Source organism: Ambystoma mexicanum, chromosome 12 (assembly GCF_040938575.1).
Source record: "Ambystoma mexicanum isolate Mex_15411 chromosome 12, UKY_AmexF1_1, whole genome shotgun sequence".
Taxonomy (NCBI): domain Eukaryota; kingdom Metazoa; phylum Chordata; class Amphibia; order Caudata; family Ambystomatidae; genus Ambystoma; species Ambystoma mexicanum.
Window position 1 is genome coordinate 227232780 of NC_090936.1, and position 20859 is coordinate 227253638.

At 49.8% G+C, this 20859-nt stretch overlaps 1 protein-coding gene across 1 annotated transcript in view; it reads right to left on the reverse strand.

Moving 5' to 3' along the window:
* Positions 1–14563, reverse strand: part of VWF (von Willebrand factor) — a 1005270-nt gene extending 990707 nt beyond the window's left edge. Inside the window, exons 1-2 of the mRNA XM_069628335.1 lie at positions 14415–14563; positions 8750–8801 (exon numbers count right to left, since the gene is read on the reverse strand). Coding sequence (XP_069484436.1) covers positions 8750–8801; positions 14415–14426 — 64 coding nt within the window. The 5' untranslated portion in view covers positions 14427–14563. The remainder of the gene's footprint in view (positions 1–8749; positions 8802–14414) is intronic.
* Positions 14564–20859: the final 6296 nt, after the last annotated feature.

Sequence of the window (20859 nt, forward strand, 5' to 3'; positions counted from 1 at the left end):
AGAGAGAGGAGAGAGGTGGAGAAGAGGAAGAGAGAAAAGAGAGAGGAGAGAGGTGGAGAAGAGGAAGAGAGAAAAGAGAGAGGAGAGAGGTGGAGAAGAGGAAGAGAGAAAGAGAGAAATGGAAAGAGAAGAGAGGGGAGAGAGGAGGAGAAGAGGAAGAGAGAAAAGAGAGAGGAGAGAGGTGGAGAAGAGGAAGAGAGAAAGAGAGAGAGAGAGAGAGGAGGAAGCGAGGAAACGAGAAAGCACGCAAGAAAGAGAGAGTGAGGTAGCAAGAGAGAGAGAGAGGAAAGAGGAGGAACAGAGGAAGTGAGGAAGCGAGAAAGTGCGAGAGAGCGAGCGAGCAAGATAGAGAGAGAGAGAGAGAGAGAGAGAGAGGGAGAGAGAGAGAGAGGTTTTCATCATGCAATGACCAGCTCACAGCTCTGTTCACTGGCACAATAAACAAGGGAGCAAGTGTGCCAGGCTTACTCATAATGAAATAAGAATGCCCTGACCACTCAGGCAAAAGTTTCGAATTTCTAGAATACGTGGTATTTCTCTTCGTCCATCTACGTGCCCCTTAGTCATTATGGACTCCCATAGCAGAGGTGGCAATAAGCGGGCGAGCTGTGCAAACAGCTGGAAGGCAGGTTATTGAGTGGTGTGCTTGCTTTTTAAGGTTTAGATAACCACCGAATGCCTGAAATGTGTGTCGACGCCCCTGGTGGGCCCATCCCTGGGCCAGCGGGCTTTTCCTCTTGGGGCAGGTCGGTGTTGTCAGCATACAGGTTTCAGGAGGTTTCCATGGGTTGTTTATGTTTCTTGGGAATTACATAGTTCTATCAAAGTGGCGCCTTGGCTCCCTACAGACCCTCCAAATGGCAGGCCTTGAAACAGCGGAGTTGTGCTGAAACGTAAACCCAGGGGGGAGCGGCTTCTTTTTCTGGGCATGTGCCGTCAGATGTGGCTAGGCATTCTGGGCCGCCGGCAGCCAGAAATAGCCTCACGAGCAAAACGAGGTTGGGGAATCTATACAGGGAATGCTGGGACCATGAAAGCTCACCAACAGCCAACTCTCCTCATTCTTTTTAGAGCTTGGGCGAGCGTGATTTCCACGGCACAGGCACTGCGGTGGATTCGTCGAGCTTCCTGGCTGCAAAAAGTGGTTCACACCCCACAAGGGTGCTGAATTGCATCACTTTTGTCAGCACCCATGCAGGGTGGTAATAAAGAGGGGACACAATTAATTCATCTTTTATATCGCGCTTAATACCAGAGACCAGTCTATAAGTGAGGAATCGGGATTCGAACCGGTGTGGCTCCGCGCAAGACAAACGCCTTGCTTTTGAGCTATCCCCCCCGGCCACACTTATGTTATACTTTGCCAAAATGAGGGGAATCCTGCTTGCCCCATCCGTGCCCCATTCCAGACCACGTGCTGGGGCAACTGCTCGGGCCATGGTGGGTGCAGAATGTATACCACCGAAGCAGTGGCAACGGGATGTCACATAGAGAATACTGCCCCACCCCTGTCTGATGCGGCCATGAACTACGTCCCCAGAGTATATAGCCATGGGTGTCTGCCAAAGCCAGGCAGAGAGACTACCAATGCACACCCATGCGGTGGCTGCATGCCCGCCCTACTGTGTTTGCACACGGCTCCCTGTCTGTGAGGGAGCGTTGCAGCATGTCAACAAGTATCGAAAACAGACACGCCCATGTGTGAGTGTGACACAGGCGCTGAGGCAGAATGGGCCTGTGCCCTAGAGCAGGTGGCAGGGCACCAGATGGCCACATGCCTATGTCTGGCAGATTCATGCCACATGAACTGAACCAAATGCAGACCTCAGATCACAGGCTCATTGGCCTTTTAGGAACGCCTATAAATCCACTGTTTGTGACTTTCTACGTGAGAAATACTATTTACCAGAAGAGGACTCCCTCGAATGAATCAATAGAATTAAAGCTGTGCCCAATGTATTTGTTCCATTGCTTGGTGACCACTCTTCATTGCTTTGCGAAACCTCCTGTGCTTATTCATCTGGTATCCACCTGCATGACCAACCAAGCCAATCAAACTGGGCCAGAAGGGCGGGTATGGATGTCGGGGCAGCCACGTGCTGAATGGCAGAAGCAAACTGATGTTTATTTATTTATTTCATTTATAAAGCGCACAGCAACCCATAGGCATCGAGGCACTGTTACAGTAACCAGTTACTTGCAGAAGAGAACAAATATACAAGGGTGTGTCAAAACAGTTCAAGCAGTCAAAGCATAGAATATCATTGTAATTGTAATTGGTTATTTATAACGCGCCTAATACCCAGAGGGTTCTAAGCGGAGACCCGGGGATCGACCCTGTGTTGCTCCGCGTCATCTTGCATCCAAGGCGAGCACGTTGCCCCTGAGCTATCCTCCCGAGACGTTGGTTGGGATGTCTTGATTAGGCAAGCAACCACGTTTTGAAGGACCTCCGGAATCCCCAGTAGGAGGGTTCCGCTCTGGGTGGGAGGTAAAGAGTTGCCTTGTTTGGCTGGGATGGATGGGAAGCTTGAGCCTTCCGCTTTATGCGCATGACTTTGGGCTGGTGGAGAGATGTGCATAGGGGGGTCCTGGTTGGTCTTGACGAGAGAACTATTTTCCTGGGATGGTTAAGGGGGAGCAGTGTTGGACAGGCACCTGTGAGTAATGGACAGGGTTTTGAAGATGTGTGCGCCAGTGCTGTGCCTGCTCTTATATTATCCCTTGTGCACAAGGGTTAGTGCAGCACAGTGTCCGGGGAAGAACAGATGGAAATGTGTAGGTGTCCTTTTCCTCAGAGTGCTTTCAACTCCATTTAGTAAACAGTAAAACTAGTGTTACATTGGATGTATATAACTGTGCAATTCCCAAGCCAAGCAACAACTATGGTAGGCACAAACATGTCTCATTGTTAACAATACATTGATGCTTTTCTGAAAGTTGCAAACTTTTTTGAACATAGTTTGACAGAATGCCAGCACGTCAGAGAGCAGGAGTTGTTTGACTAGCGCATGGGCTAAGCGTGGAGGGACGTATGGTAAACCTGGCCTGGAGCAAACAGGAAGGCTGGCCCGGAGGACGCATGGCAAGCCTTCAGGGCGCATGGTAAGCCTGGTGTGGAGGAAGTATGGTAAGCTGGAAGGGGGCATGGAAATCCTGGAGGATGCATTGTAAGCCCAGAAGACGTGTGGTAAGCTTGGAGGGTGTATGGTAAACTTGGAGGGTGCATGGTAAACTTGGAGGGTGCATGGTAAGCCTAGAGGGTGCATGGTTAGCCTGGCCTTGAGGGCACGTGGTAAGCCCAGAGGATGCATGGTAAACCCAGAGTATGTATGGTAAGCTTGGAGGGTGCATGGTAAACTTGGAGGGTGCATGGTAAGCCTGGCCTGGAGGATGCAAAGTAAATCCAGAGGATGCATGGTAAGCCCGGAGAGCACATGGTAAGATTGGGGGATGCACGGTAAGACCAGAGGATGCACAGTAAGCCTGGAGGACACAGATTAAGCCTGGAGGACGTACAGTAAGGCCAGGGGATGCCCAGTAAACCCAGGAGATGCTGGGTAACCCTGGATGGTGCATGGTAAACCTGCAGGTTGCATAGTAATCCTGGAGGATGTATGGTAAACCTGGAGAGCGCATGGGAAGCCTGGCCTGGAGGATGCACAGTAAACCCAGGTGATGCATGGTAAGCCTGAAGGGTGCATGGTAAGCCTGGAAGGCGCATGGTAAGCCTGGCGTGGAGGATGCATGGTAAGCGCGCAGGACGCGTGGTAAGCCTGGCCTAGAGAATGAACAGTAAACCTCAGGACACATGGTAAACCCTGGGGATGCATGGAAACTCCAGGGGTAGCAGGGTAATCCCAAAGAACGCATGGTAAACCTGGAGGGTGAATAGTAAACGTGGAGGACGCAAAGTAAGTCTGGGGGATGCATGATAAGCCCGGAGGACGCACAGTAAGCCTGGGGGACACAGATTAAGCCTGGAGGACGTACGGTAAGGCCAGGGATGCCCAGTAAGCCCAGGGGATGCAGGGTAATCCTGGAGGGTGCATGGTAAACGTGTAGGTTGCATGGTAAGCCTGGAGGATGTATGGTATACCTGGAGAGCGCATGGGAAGCTTGGCCTGGGGGACACATGGTAAGACCCGGAGGATGCATGGTAAAGCCAGAGGATGCACGGTAAGCCCCGAGGACGCACAGTGAGTCCGAAAGATGCACGGTAAGCCTGGAGGACACAGATTAAGCCCAGAGGATGTACGGTAAGGCCAGGGGGTGCCCAGTAAGGCCAGGTGGTGCCCAGTAAGCCATGGGGCTGCAGGGTAACCTTGGAGAGTGCATGGTAAACCTGGCGGTTTCATGGTAAGCCTGGAGGATGCATGGTAAACCTGGACAGCGCATGGGAAGCCTGGCCCGGAGGACACGTGGTAAGGCCGGAGGATGCATGGTAAGCCTGCAGGATGCATGGTAAGCCTGGAGAATGAAGAGTAAGTCCGGAGGATGCATGGTAAGGTTGGCATGGAAGATGCATGGTAAGCCTTGAGGATGGGTGGATGCTTTCCCTTGAAGGAGCCCAATGTGCATTTTGACCACTGGATGATTGTGACATGGTTTCATCGCTACATCTGTGAATCAGAGGCAACCTCCGGGCACGCTCCAGGGTGCTCTGTTGCCCCATTTGGAGATGAGCCCACATTTCACCCAGGTTTTACGTCATGATTGTGGCATGTTTTGGCACCAAACTTTGGCAGTACTTCCCTGTCCCCCCAATATGCCCTCTTGCCAGCTGACAGTGGAAGTGAGCTCCTATGCGTAAAATGTGGCACTAAGCCCACGGACGGCGAGACACCACACCTGGTGTCACTTGCTGACGTAGGCTCTTTATGAGCAAAGGTTCAACAGAGTTATAATCCAGGCACTGGATCTGCTCTTCAAGCCATCAACAGTCCATCATCTGGGTTCAGAGGGGAAGCAAATATATTAAGGTTAAGTGCTGTAAATAATGAGCTGAATTCTGATGCTAAATGGGAGGCAGGGGGTGTGCCGGGCCTACTCTACAGCTTCGCTGCTCTGTAAATGGGAGGCAGGGGGTGTGCCGGGCCTACTCTAGGGATTCTCTGCTCTGTAAATGGGAGGCAGGGGGTGTGCCTGGCCTACTCTAGGGATTCTCTGCTCTGTAAATGGGAGGCAGGAGGTGTCCTGGGCCTACCCTTGGGGTTCTCTGCTCTGTAAGTGGGAGGCAGGGGGTGAGCCGGGCCTACTCTACGGCTTCTCTGCTCTGTAAATGGGAGGCAGGGGGTGTGCCGGGCCTACTCTAGGGATTCTCTGCTCTGCAAATGGGAGGCAGGGGGTGTGCCGGGCCTACTCTAGGGATTCTCTGCTCTGTAAATGGGAGGCAGGGTGTGTCCTGGGCCTACTCTACGGATTCTCTGCTCTGTAAATGGGAGGCAGGGGGTGTGCTGGGCCTACTCTAGGGATTCTCTGCTCTGTAAATGGGAGGCAGGGGGTGAGCCGGGCCTACTCTACGGCTTCTCTGCTCTGTAAATGGGAGGCAGGGGGTGTGTCGGGCTACTCTAGGGATTCTCTGCTCTGTAAATGGGAGGCAGGGGGTCTGCCGGGCCTACTCTAGGGATTCTGTGCTCTGTAAATGGGAAGCAGAGGGTGTGCCGGGCCTACTCTACGGCTTCTCTGCTCTGTAAATGGGAGGCAGGGGGTGTGCTGGGCCTACTCTATGGCTTCTCTGCTCTGTAAATGGGAGGCAGGGGGTGTGCCGGGCCTACTCTACGGCTTCTCTGCTCTGTAAATGGGAGGCAGGGGGTGTGCCGGGCATACTCTAGGGATTCTCTGCTCTGTAAATGGGAGGGAGGGGGTGTGCCAGGCCTACTCTAGGGATTCTCTGCTCTGTAAATGGGAGGCAGGGTGTGTCCTGGGCCTACTCTACGGATTCTCTGCTCTGTAAATGGGAGGCAGGGGGTGTGCCGGGCCTACTCTAGGGATTCTCTGCTCTGTAAATGGGAGGCAGGGGGTGAGCCGGGCCTACTCTACGGCTTCTCTGCTCTGTAAGTGGGAGGCAGGGGGTGAGCCGGGCCTACTCTACGGCTTCTCTGCTCTGTAAATGGGAGGCAGGGGGTGTGCCGGGCCTACTCTAGGGATTCTCTGCTCTGCAAATGGGAGGCAGGGGGTGTGCCGGGCCTACTCTAGGGATTCTCTGCTCTGTAAATGGGAGGCAGGGTGTGTCCTGGGCCTACTCTACGGATTCTCTGCTCTGTAAATGGGAGGCAGGGGGTGTGCTGGGCCTACTCTAGGGATTCTCTGCTCTGTAAATGGGAGGCAGGGGGTGAGCCGGGCCTACTCTACGGCTTCTCTGCTCTGTAAATGGGAGGCAGGGGGTGTGTCGGGCTACTCTAGGGATTCTCTGCTCTGTAAATGGGAGGCAGGGGGTCTGCCGGGCCTACTCTAGGGATTCTGTGCTCTGTAAATGGGAAGCAGAGGGTGTGCCGGGCCTACTCTACGGCTTCTCTGCTCTGTAAATGGGAGGCAGGGGGTGTGCTGGGCCTACTCTATGGCTTCTCTGCTCTGTAAATGGGAGGCAGGGGGTGTGCCGGGCCTACTCTACGGCTTCTCTGCTCTGTAAATGGGAGGCAGGGGGTGTGCCGGGCATACTCTAGGGATTCTCTGCTCTGTAAATGGGAGGGAGGGGGTGTGCCAGGCCTACTCTAGGGATTCTCTGCTCTGTAAATGGGAGGCAGGGTGTGTCCTGGGCCTACTCTACGGATTCTCTGCTCTGTAAATGGGAGGCAGGGGGTGTGCCGGGCCTACTCTAGGGATTCTCTGCTCTGTAAATGGGAGGCAGGGGGTGAGCCGGGCCTACTCTACGGCTTCTCTGCTCTGTAAATGGGAGGCAGGGGGTGTGCCGGGCTACTCTAGGGATTCTCTGCTCTGTAAATGGGAGGCAGGGGGGGTGTCGGGCCTACTCTAGGGATTCTCTGCTCTGTAAATGGGAGGCAGGGGGTGTGCCAGGCCTACTCTACGGCTTCTCTGTTCTGTAAATGGGTGGCAGGGGGTGTGCCGGGCTACTCTAGGGATTCTCTGATCTGTAAATGGGAGGCAGGGGGTGTGCCGGGCCTACTCTACAGCTTCTCTGCTCTGTAAATGGGAGGTAGGGGGTGTGCCGGGCTACTCTAGGGATACTCTGCTCTGTAACTGGGAGGAAGGGTGTGCCGGGCCTACTCTACGGCTTCTCTGCTCTGTAAATGGGAGGCAGGGGGTGTGCGGGCCTACTCTACGGCTTCTCTGCTCTGTAAATGGGAGGCAGGGGGTGTGCTGGGCCTACTCTACGGCTTCTCTGCTCTGTAAATGGGAGGCAGGAGGTGTGCCAGGCCTACTCTACGGATTCTCTTCTCTGTAAATGGGAGGCAGGGGGTGTGCCGGGCCCACTCTACGGCTTCTCTGCTGTGTAAACAACTGTTGCATCTTCATAATTGAAAGGCCAGTCTGGAGTCTTATTTACTTTTAATTTCAAATCCAGGGCGTGTGACTATTTATATCACACTGCAATCCAGGGTAGGCAACCCGCATTCTCAAGAGGTTTTTCCACTACAGCTCCAATGACCCTTCACCCTTGATCAGGCCTGATGGGAGTTGTAGGCTCAAAAATATGGAGAGAGGCAGGCACAGACTCCTGGTTTGGAGGGGAATGGGTCTAGTATGGCCCCGTCAGTTTCCTTTGGAGGAATGGAGGTTCCAATGGCCCTTCACCCTTGACCAGGCCTGATGGGAGTTGTAGGCTCAAACATATAGAGAGCGGCAGGACGCAGACTTCTGGTTTGCAGGGGAATGAGTCCAGTATGGCCCCCTCAGTTTACTTGTGAGGAATGGAGTTTCTAATGGGCTTTCCCCTTTACCAGGCCTGATGGGAGTTATAGGCTCAAAAATAGAGAGAGCGGCAGGGCGCAGACTCCTTTTTTGGAGGTGAATGGGTCTAGTTTTGCCCCCTCAGTTTACTTGTGAGGAATGGAGGTTCCAATGACCCTTCACCGTGACGAAGCCTGACGGGAGTTGTAGGCTCAAACATATGGAGAGAGGCAGGGCGCAGACTCCTGGTTTAGAGGGGTGAGGTTCGAGTAGTGCTCCCTCAGTTTACACAGAGAGTTTTAACCAAACAGCCACAGTGTGGCAATCGGCCAAGTGGGTTTGTGAACTCCCAACTGCTCGGATCCGAAAGTAGATTCAATTTCATAGAGTTTCCCAAAATGGGGACGTTAAAGGTAAAACCAGGAAGTACGACAAATGGAAATACCGAAATAAAAAAGCAAGCTATGTCACTCCTACCCAAAAAATCTTGACCTTTCATGACCAAAATTTTCAAAGAAGGAATACAACTTATAATGTAGGTTTTTAAGGTGTTTTGCATGCATTGTGCTATAAATCTCTGTAAAATGTTCCATCGTGTTGTGGGTCACAGGCTCGAGAATAGACTATGCGCAAGGGCGCGCACCAAGGCCGCGTGTTAAGTGCACACACCGTACCCAACCACCCGTAGGTTGGCAGTGCCACTGCCTTGCAGGTGGTTGCATGCACACTATACAGTCTCTTCGCCATTGAATTGCTGATACGCCGAGTTCTAGCCAGCCCTGCAATGCCCACACACTCACGCATGTGAAAGGAGCCGTGCAGTACAGTATTACACCTCAAACGCGCTTCTGTGCAGCCAAGCCGACAATCACAAGCAATCACAGCAGGCCCCACCTACCTTGTGTTAAAACGCCGAGAACCACTGTGGCAAAGAGCTTTCTGCAATTCATCTGCAAACACACAAAAAGAACTATTAAAAAGCAATCCTTTAATTCCCTGCATTACACAAACATAACTTGCCACTGCCTTTTCTCCGCCCAGTGCCCCCCAAGATCCCTCTGCGGTAAGTACACTGCGTAGGTGGCAATAGCTTTTATAGTTCATAAGCGTGTACATTGCACTCATCATTACAATATTGTTTTTTATAACTCCAAGGTGTCTTATGATATTGGCGTATTGGGTGGGCCCCCACACAGACTGTGGCATGTCCAGACTCTTGACTGGGGCGGCCCAAGTGGGGCACTGACTTATGCAGGCACGTGCACACACACACACACGTCTGAATAGCATTACTTCACTATTTTTCTTAACTACCCATATCTACTTTAATTACTAACATTGGTGTATTACAGTCCTGTGCTTAAAGTTGTATTACTAAAATGACTGTGTCTTACATTCCATACTGTAGCATAATGGGGTGGCACCTGGGGTGGCCAGTCAGATTCCAGGGGTAGCATGGGCCTCCCCAGGCCAAATACTGGGCTTGTCTGGTCTATAGGGCAATGATATGATAGGTTATGGTATGTATAACACGCTTAATACCAGAGGTTTCTATGCGGGGATCGAACCTGTGTTGCTCCGTGTAATCTTGCTTCCAAGGCGAGCACGTTGCCCCTGAGCTATCCTCCCGAGACAGAAAGTGCTGGCCTGACAGACCAAGGTGGGCCAGTTTTCTAGCTCACTTGTGCCCCTTCAATTGCATGGCGCACTGTGCTGCTGGAGCCGCTTACCCAGGCTACTCGTCAAATGTGCTTTCTCACAAACTGCCCCCACCCGAAAATGTGCCCCAGATACTGTACGAACAGTTTCGATGAAAATTCACAAACTGTGATTCGTGAAAATGGACCGCTTTTGTGTTGGCGCCCTGGCCCAGCACTATTGTGTGTTCCAGTCCGATCCGGCACAGCTGCACAGCGTTGATACATTCCATCGGAGGTCAGCCCGTTGCCATTTAGAAACGAGTTTTGAAGTGCATGTGTTTGCAATTGCAAACCAGCTGAGGTCCTCGTGTTTTTGAAAGCAAGATCTTCATAAAAATGATTCTTTTAAAAAATCCATATTTTGGCATGGGTTTTGGGACATTATTTGAAACAAAATGGCATTTTCTACAATATGGAATAGTGTTTACAACGAAAATGTGCAATCTGGCCTATGCTGACAACGCTACTACTCTTAAAGACAATATAAAGCCGGCAATGCATACTTATCCTAGCAACCCGCCATTCGCACGGCTAGGGCTTAGTGTGTGAACACGTTGCGAGCTGGGGTATTTTAGGGACGCACGCGAGTCTTGGATCGTGGCCATCACAAGTTAAATACTTGGGAAAAACAAACCGCTCCTGATCTGAAGATGTTTCTTAGTATTCGGCAAAAAAAAAAAATCACAGTGTGCCCCACCCAAATCACTAACGCATCCTTGACTGTGCCGGTTCCCACCCCACTCACTAACGCATCCTTGACTGCGCCGTTTCCCACCACACTCACTAACGCATCCTTGACTGCGCCGGTTCCCACCCCACTCACTAACGCATCCTTGACTGCGCCGGTTCCCACCACACTCACTAACGCATCCTTGACTGCGCCAGTTCCCACCCCACTCACAAACGCATCCCTGACTGCGCCAGTTCTAACCTCACTCACTAACGCATCCTTGACTGTGCCGGTTCCACCCCATCACTCACTAACACATCCTTGACTGTGCCGGTTCCCACCCACTCACTAACGCATCCTTGACTACACCAGTTCCCACCCCACTCACTAATGCATCTTTGAATGCGCCTGTTCCCACCCCACTCACTAATGCATCCTTCAATGCACCTGTTCCCACCCCACTCACTAACGCATCGTTGACTGTGACGGTCCCACCACCCCCTCACTAACGTATCCCTGACTGCGACCGTTCTGTCATTTGAACGAAAACAAATACTTTGTTGTAAATTGCTTCGTGTACATTAGTTCGAATTTTATTTTGATTTTTTGGGGAAGGGAGGTGGCTTCCACCCTCATCTTAAAACCCTCCCAACTCCCCTTGTATCCCTTATCCAAGAAATACCTACACAAAATGGAAGTAATTCAAAGTAATATACACGAAGTAAATCACAACAAAGTAATTTATTTTGTGGCATCAACGGTCGGCCACTGAATCCTGGGGCATCACTCCTTTATGCAGCAACTATCATTTAGTTTGTGGTGCTCTCTCTAACAAATAATAAATATTTATAAAATAAAGTCATATTGATGCGGTAAGCCGCAGAGGCTCTCGAAAGCACACTTTGTTTTGGTATGTTAATCTGTGTAATAGTAAAGTGCCCGGTCACTACGCGCTGTGAAGCCGGTAAAATGGTCCATTTTTGGTTTGGGCTCTTAGGCGTCGCTTGCGACAGCTATAAGCTGAAACGTTTGCATTAGAGTACAGATTGGGAGCGAGGCATAAAAGGAGGCACACGCAGCCTGTAGGCGTTCTTTGGTTATGTGCCCACCTATTGACTGCCCATGGCCATGCTGATCACTATGGCCATTCCCATCCAGTTTCTACTCTTCCCGCCCAAAACACCTCCTCGTGGGAACTGTTTGAGCTCGCTTTAACAAGCCTTACAATCAAACTTTGCACTCAAAGTGCCCGCCAGTGTTTTTTTTTCCCAAGCAGTCCTCTGAGAGTTAATCACTTAATCGGAGCTGTAAACCTGCTACTGGTGTAAGAAACATGTCTTTAACAGGCCTTCCTTCAGCCACTACGTCTATAAGCACTCTTGAGTGTCCTTCACTAAAGTCCTGTGAAAAACAAGCACTGCCAAAGCCAACAAGGTTGGCTTGTTTCTAAGTATTAGGCATTTGCCAGGCCCTGCTATTAGATGCCCAGCTACTCACACCATTCTGTTCCTGCTACCATCAATGGCCTATTTATGCCACTATGGCTGTGCCTGACAAGATCTTTTCCCATGCCTACACAAAAGTCCAAACTGTTGGCATTCCAATGTTTGTTTAAGAGGGCTGTGTTTTGTGTTTTTTGGAAGGCGCAGCTATCTGTGTGATAACGCATGCAGGCACCTCTTCCCCAAGTGGGGTACAGTCCTCCGAGGGCTACCGCCATCTTCTCTGAATTTTGCATCGGGGCAAATTAGGGTTCGCTGACATAATCCCACAATGGGGGATTATGAATATTTAAACCACTTGTATAAAGGGACCACATGCAGGAAGATGTGGCGAACGTTTGTCTAATCGCGCGGATTGCATGCAATGTGGACCCAAAAGATCTTAATTTAAAATCAGACCACCAGAGGGCCCCTATTTAAGTTCCCCTTTAGAGTATTCAAGCCTCCCTTGGCCTTGCCCCCTCACTTCGGGATGGCTTACACCCTCTAAACTCTTCCCCATCCTCTGCTTCAACACCTCTTCCCACCTCCCAGTCTCCTGCTTCTCCTCAAGATTCTGAGCTTTTTCCCCCGCTTACGCCGCTCTACTGGAACATTATCCCCCCACAGGCCCAATAGCAACGACTGGCACAAGCACCTTCAAAATAGCCCCAAAACACCACCTCCTTTCACTTAAAGAGCCCTCTTGTCTCCACTGACGTCACAGCCCCTTGCACATTCCTGCGCTTTGCCGAATAGCAGCACTATTGTAAAAAAAATGCAGCAAAAGCTTCCACTCTAGCGCCCTACTCGCCCCGCTCCACTGGAACCCACTGCCCACATCAATCACGGCCCGCCCAACTGTGGATCTCTTCAAAGCGCAGCTTAAACTTAACTTACTTGCTAAAGAGAGAGTTTACCCGGCCCGCTCCCCATCCTCAATGCCTGACCCACACTCCTCCAGTGATGCTTAAGAATGTGACTTTGTATATTTAAACAGTTCTCTCCTTTAGTTTCAAGCGCTTGCCCCCTTGGGTTAATGTTACATATGTGAGTCACCGGTTTTCTAATCTACATATATTTTTCTGTTTGTTTTGTCCCTGGTATATGTCCCACTTTTTACATCCTTATAAACTGTCTCAGCACTTGCTCTCATCTTTAGCCCCTTCCCCCACCGCGCCATACCCCCCCCCATCGGCAAACGCGCGACTGAAAGTCCTTTCTGGTCAACATTGAAAATCCCTGTTATTGAATTAACTGCAAATACAAAAATGAAGACTACTGAAAATAACGGCGTAAAAATAACTTTCCTAAAAATAACAATCACAAAGGTAGAAAACAAAAACTGCCCAACTTTAATATTTAATTTAAAATAAAAACCATACAATAGATCCTAAAATACTTAAGTAACAATGGCATTAAGACGTCCTTTGGCGGCCAAGACTGAGCGGATAGTCATTCCTCTGTTCCCAAAATATATTATAGCCAGCTGTGCGAGTGGAGCGAAGGAGATAGTAGGCACTCCAAGGCCATCTATCCACTTTGAACATTCTATGACCAATCTGGCGAACGCATGCTCTGTCCTATGAATCACAAACTTGCAACAATGCCGCCATCTTACATTGGTTTCAAGATTAAATGCGCGGTTATTCTTCGCCCTCTCTCCAGTCTTCCTATTGGAGGAGAGATCACGAGCAAGACGCTCGCATTGAGAACAGGTTGATGCCTCGGTTACCTGAGCCATTCACCCCCAAACCCCACAGGTTCATAAAACGAGCACCATACTATGGATAATAGAGGTAACATCAGTTACCGAGCGCTCTGAAACGGGATTCCAGGCGACAACAGCGCTATAAATAAACATCAGAATTATTATCATGATATCGCCTTTTTACGCAGCGCTTTCCGCCAGAAGCCACATGCTTCTGGGTGCTGTAGTAGCTCTCATCATTAGCCACTTTTATGGTGTTCAGTTTCTCCACTTCCAAAGCATGAGGTTGAGGCTGCCCTGCTGGCATTCAATCATTTGACAGCAAGTTGCACACATGCCTGAAGTATGCTTAACTCAGTGAGCTATGCTGCTGTCTGGATTTGCCTAACCGGGCTTTTAAATTGGCCAGGTAGCTCTTTGCCAGCAGAATAACACTTCAATTGCACGGTGTTTTCGTGCACCGAAGCAGTGCAGTCTGGGAGTTGAAAGCGGATTGAACTTCATATGAACAAATTCCACCTTACACACCTGCTTTAATGCTTTGTAAAGGAAAGCCCACGACTGCCATGGCGGTGTCCTGGACCCAGGTGGCATGAACACCACCTCCTTCCCAAATCGGCATATACCCCATCTTTTTTTAAATTTCCGATTCCTTTTCTTAATCTCTTGAGCTTTACCTAAATTCACAGCACACTTGCTTTAGAAATCACGGCCCCACGCATCTATCCATTTCCTGCAAACTAAACTTATGCGCGCAGTAACTAACATAGCTCTCTAGATCCCCATGGCCATGCGCGAGAATGCCACCCACTCCCGGTTTTGCCTGGAATTGTGTGACTTGTAGTTTTCCTAAATTTACATTGGGAAAGAAAAAAAAACGGCAAGTCCCAGAATTCAAAGGGGAAAACGGGCTTGGGCGGCCTTCTCGCGCATGACAGACCACCTCTGAAGTATTCCCCCATTCTGAATCATAACAGAGTCATTCCCCCCTGAGGACGTACCTTCAACTCCATGGCTGCCGCAAGACCCGGCTATGACGACAGAAGAGACGTGGTTCTGGAAAACCTAGCAGCCCATGGCTCCGGACCCTTCCCAGCGCTGGACGGCAGTGGCTGGCTCTGGAAACCCTTCCAAGGTTTATATATCCCGGTAACATGTATGCATTAAAAGCGGAAAGATAACGGCTGAGTGCTGCATCCGTCGGGCTCCCCACACAATCGTGTGGAAGGCTTTGCCCGGGAAGTCGGCCCAGTGTTAATTGCCAAAAGGGGACAATTGGAGGAAGTGGCATTAAAACAGCCCTGACAGATTGCTCTTTGAACTGGCCATGGTGGAAGGCCCCATCGCCAGTGTTGATGGGCCAAGAGAAATGCCTGCGAATGCAGACAAGGAAACCCAATTAAGCCATGCAATTATTCCAACAAAAAAACCGTTAATGCGTCAGACGAACTTGTGAATGCTGAAGGGAACGTTCGTGCAAAAAGTCATTGGACATGAGCTTTTTGATAAAGACTGAGTAGTGCATTCGCTGTTGCACAGTGTGAGAGTTCATACTCCTGTCTTGTGCTTACAACATTTTGTGGGACTCTCTCGGACACACTATTGGTGCGAATGCGCACTTTTGAACCGTTGTCCGGTCATCGCATCGGCGGCAATCGGCTAAGAACAGCGGTTTATAGTCATGGACATAAGCTGCACGGTGCCTTGAGAGTACCTGCTAGCCAAGCTACAGTAGCAACCCCAGAAAGCCTGCACGACGCGCGCACCACACGATAGCATGGTACCACCCCAAGTAATCTGTGCCCCACACGAGCTCGCAAATTGCACAACACACAGCACTGTGTGCATTGGCGTAACGCAAAATGTGGGGGCCCTTCTGAGAGCCATGCTGACTAGGCCCCCCACGGTCCGGCAACCAAGCCCGGGCCGCGGCACACTCCAGGCCAGCGTGGACCACCACGCATGCGCAATGCGCTAGATTATCATGTTGCTGGAGGGGCACGCTGCACACTGCACTAGGTGAAAGACAGAAGTATATGTTTTAATCAAACCTTACATCTTTCACCTGGTGTAGAACAAGGGGGCTGTGTCTGGCTTCTGGCACCCAAATGTACCCTGTGCGTGGCTAGTATTATAAGGCACAGTAATGATACCATAAAAAACATGTTCATGCTGGCTCTGCCAGTATATGACCGTATCCCCATGAACGAACATTCTCTTGTTGGCTTTGCCCTTAATGCCAGTAAAAATCTCCTCCCACAGGAAGAAAACATGTTTTTGCTGCCCAACCCCCATGGAACTATACTCTTCATGTTGACTTTGCCCTCATCAACACTAGTAAAAAGTGCAATGCTACAGTAAGGAATCGTTTACTTGCAGAGTGCACAAGTGCCGCCGCCCTCCCCATGAAAGAACACACAGCATGTTGGCCTTGCTAGTAAAACATGTACGAAAACGTGCATGTTCCAGTGCCTCGTGCCAGGGCCTCAACCTTGTTCGCCCAATTCCCACCAATTCATCCCCCAGTCACTCATCCAGTGGCGGCTGGTGAATTATTTATTTGGAGGGGCATAAACATTTCCCATAAATACGCCAGAGTGACCGAACATAGCGAGAGAGCCTTAAACAACTAAATGGGATTCAGTTGTTTGTCCGCCCCCATCCCCAGAGAAAAATGGTTGAATAATGGACTACAATTCTGCATTATACAGCACACTTTATGTGAAAAATTGGGTAAACAGCCAGACAGTTTGCAATTAGTTTAGTAAGGTAACTCCAATCCGAAAATGCAATTGATGCAAAGTCGCCACCAGTGCACAGGAGCATTTTCCAATGCATGTTCATGATGCCTTTGCCCACAATATATGCCAATATAAAAACATGTTCATGCTGGCTGTGTCCATAGATTACCATTCTGGCTGCACCAATATATGCCAGTATTCCCATATAGGAACATACTCACATTTGCTTTTCACATAATGCCAGTAATGCTATCACAAGAAAACATGTCCACGCTGGATCTGCCAATATATGGCAGTATCCCCATGCGAGAACATACTTCTGCTGGATTTGACATAAAAAATCGAATGTTGAAAGTAAGCAATAACTAGATTGGCTGAACCAAAATGCCAGTTTAGCCAAGTCATAAAACTTATCATGTTACCTTTTCATATATGCCCAGTAAAACACGTCAAGCCACATAAAGAAATGGCTAGACTGTTTGCACCGAATAATGATGCGCTATTTATTTAGTGCTTATGCCTAAGCACTTTACATAGAACATATATACATACAATGTCACCCAACTGGAGTTTGTTACTGCCAGTCTAGCCATTTAATCACACATATCCTGCTTGCTGTATCATGGATGCCAATTAAAAATGATATTTTTAGATAAATCTCTCTCCCACCCACCCTTTCCCTGCCCCATCGACCACCAAAGTCAGCTCCTCGCCCAGCTTTAAACGCAAGCACACACACATATTCACACAACATTCGCTCACTCATTTACATGCACCATCCACCCGCTCATTCACATACACAACCAGGCGCTGCTACCCATACATCATGCACTCACTCATTCACACACACATTAAATAATACATATACACACTCCTTACACACACACATACAAACATACCCCATGAACATGCAACACGCACACACATTTCCCAAAAAGTATATTTTTTCATACCTTTTTTCACCCAAATCCTCTGCTCCAAAAGACTTCTCTCCATGCAGGCCCTTGTTTGCCGCAGATAGGAAACAGGTGGCAGGGAGAGCTTACTGTCACGTGCAGAGGAGCGAGAGCTGCCCCATATCTCAGCGCGCCAAACAGAACAGATCAGAACTCATTTATTTCTAAAGTCACTGAGATTTCAGAAATACATTGTTTCTGTTCCAGCCACAAAGAAATAATTTCTTTCTGAAGTTGGAGTGACTTCAGAAATAATTTCTTTTTGAAGTCCAAGGGATGCACACCTCTAGGATGAAGTGTGGCAGGCCCCTCCACTGCGTCTCCACTGACTGTTGGCCTGAAACTACGATTAGCCCTACCAACTCTTTGATAGCTTAACATTCCTATCAATGAACGCCACCAGTGCTGCCCAAGCAACACTACCTTTTATTTCTGTTTTTTTTTCTTTATGCACAGACGTCCCAACCATGACACAATCCCGCCAGCGACATGTAAATAGCAATGGAAACCTACTTTTGCAACCTGCAGCCCAGCCCCACTACTTCACTATACAGTGAAGTACCGCCCGGACCGCTCAAGCACTTCCGCCTCGTTCAATCAGTGGAACATCGACTCGCGAACCGAAAGTGGGAACTTCCCTTACCTCGGGAGGATAGCTCAGGGGCATGGTGCTCTCCTTGGCAGCAAAACGACACTTAGCAACACAGGTTCGATCCCCGGGTCCGCGTTTAGAAACCTCTGGGTATTAAGTGCGTTACAAATAACCAGTCTATATCATCTATATACCCACACTGGTGGGCATGATCTGCTTTCGAATATTTATACTGCACCATTCAACATGGTATTTGTCTTTGCCCAACAACATCAGTGTTACCCGTCTGCAACCTGAACAATAGCATACTGCACTCCACAGCTAACTTGGCCCTCATGCCTGCCACCATCACAACATGTCTGATACACCGCACAATCAGTAGCGACAACATCTGTCGCTGCCACCATCTAGCAGTTGCAAACCCAAAGGAGCTAGCCAAGAAATTCTGAACACCAAGCAACCTCTGCCATCAGAGGACCATAGAGAGAGCGCACAACCCCACAAACATTTTTGCAATTCAGAGACCAAATGCCAACACCACCGAGACATATCCACAAATGGTCATATCACGCGGGCACAAGTTTTCACAAACAGGCGTCCCACAACAGACTCAAATTCGAAACAGCCACACTGATTGTGCGGTGTATCAAGGGCCACATGCACAGGTTGCCCTAGAGACATGCCTTTCGAACCCTGTATTGCTGCCAGACACAACTTTGCAACACTGTGAGCGGGCATGTGTTCCAACACAAAGTACTCAGTGGTGCTCCGCTCCCTGTCAATGGCGCCTCGCTATCCCTTCCTACACATAGGGATCCTCACACTTAATTAAAGACAAACATCACAACCCAGAAGCAAAGTGCTCTGAGCCCTCACAAATCCCCCATAGCAAGGATTAAGGGCCTGCATGAGCCTCCACTGTAAGAATTCTAGGCCCCCACAAGGACCCGCTTAGACGCATTCTGTGCACGGTTCACATGCAGCCAGAGGACAAGGGCGCATTTATTTATGGCCCCAAGACACATGCTCAGAAGCCTCCACACAACACAGGCCCATCCACATCCTCAAAACAAAGTCTCACCAACCTCCACATAACACAAGCCTATCCATGTCCACAAGACACTGGCTCACCTGCCTCCTGAGGAAAAATCAAACCACACCCTCAGGAAATAGACCACACGTGGCCCCAGGACGCAGGTCTGCAAGGTGCCCAGGGCGCAGGTCTGCAAGGTGCCCAGGGCGCAGGTCTGCAAGGTGCCCAGGGCGCAGGTCTGCAAGGTGCCCAGGACGCAGGTCTGCAAGGTGCCCAGGGCACAGGTCTGCAAGGTGCCCAGGGCGCAGGTCTGCAAGGTCTTTGCCACATGTCTAAAAGCAATCTCAGAAACAAACTCGGGTATCAAGACCATTGACACCATGGAACGACCATCGGTGAGACCCGTGCCTGACCTTCTCCCGACTGTGTGAACATAATTTTTAGTCTCCTTAATATTTCATGAGCTGTTCCACTCAAATTGGGCTTTTCTACCATGCTTATGCCAGAGTCCAGCCACCGAGCACCAGACCTGGTCTCAAACCCATGCTGCTGAGCGTTGTCTTGCATCCAAGGCAAGCGCGTTGCCCCTGAAATATCCTCCCGACCTCTTCTTCAGGAGTTGGTCACCCTTCAAAGTGGGCAGCGGCCATCTGGGTCTCCCTAGGTATTTGGAACTTTTGCTTCCATGAGCTCTCACCATTGTCTATACTGGCTAGGGATGATGGGCATTGTAGTCAATAACATATGGCTGGTATGAAATGGGCCGGAAGACGAGCTCCTTGAAGAAACAGCCATATGGGCATATATTTCTTGCGATTTACAGACATTTCTCCGTTAGGGTCACTATAGAGAAAAACGAAAAGATCAGATAACCCAATTTCCATAGAAGGTTTTCATACTGAATCACAACCACAGACTTATTTCAAATGTCAGCTGTGGTAATTTTTATGTTCCAAAATGCTCTTTGTATTTACGCAAACCTCCAGTATTGGGTTCCTTGAAGAGATAGGGTGCTGCTTGGCTAGGGCTGTGGCTCCACCCATCAGCCTCACCCACATGACCACATAACATTCCTTCCCTCCCTCCTCATAAGAGGGTTCCCACAGTAATGTTTCCATTTCCACTACTGTAGCAATGTATGTACATGCTTCTTTCTAGAGCAGAGAGCATCCTTGTCATTGTTGGAGCACTGAGCAGAGGTGGGCGAGCCTGGCGAGGCCCGCGCCGGCCCGGGCTCCATCCAGGGCTCCAACCCGGCCCTCCTTTTTCGGGCCGCTTCCCCCGGATGCCACGGGCCCCCCACGGCAGCCCAGTGCAACAAATAAAAATAAACAAATGGCATTTCTTTCCATTTTGTCTGCGCCGCGAGGGCAAAATGGAAAGAAATGGCATTTTTTTTCTTCTTCATATTAGACCATTTCATTCCATTTTGTCTGCGCCACGTGGGCAAAACGGACAGAAATGCCTATATATGAAAACTAATAAACGGAAGCCTGATGGCGGCTCGGGTGACCAGAGGGCAGCAGGGCCGCATTTCTCTTTTTCAAAGTTGACTATTTCTTTCCATTTTGCCCGCGCAAGATGGCCTGCGCCGCGCGAAGCAATGGGCCTGTTTTTTTTCTTCACAATTTGCCATATGAAAACAAATTGCCATTTCTTCCCATTTTGCCCGCGCGGCGCAGCCAAAATGGGAAGAAATGCCCATTTTGTTTCTCCATATTTGACCTTGTCTTTCCATGTTCTGTGGAAATGTAATGCCATATGAAAATAAATGAATGCTGCCCTGACAGTGGCTCGCCAGGGCCGCGTTAATTGTGTTCCTTTTTCTGGGGAACCAAGGATTTCATGGCTTAGCCCCATGGTGGGCTCCTAAACTCAGGCCTGACCCCCAGGCTCTGCCCTACCCATGAAATCCCTGGCTCCCCCAGCTCTAGCAGTGAGCATGTGAAATTGCCAGAGTCAAACATGCCACATTGGCATCCCCTCATTTATGTGACTGACACAAATGTGCACCCCTCCTATTTAAGGACGCATGCTCCCACTTAGGGTAAAAACCTACTAGCTCCACTGTGAGCAGAAACATTGTATAATGGAGATATTTCGATTTTTCGACATGACATGATA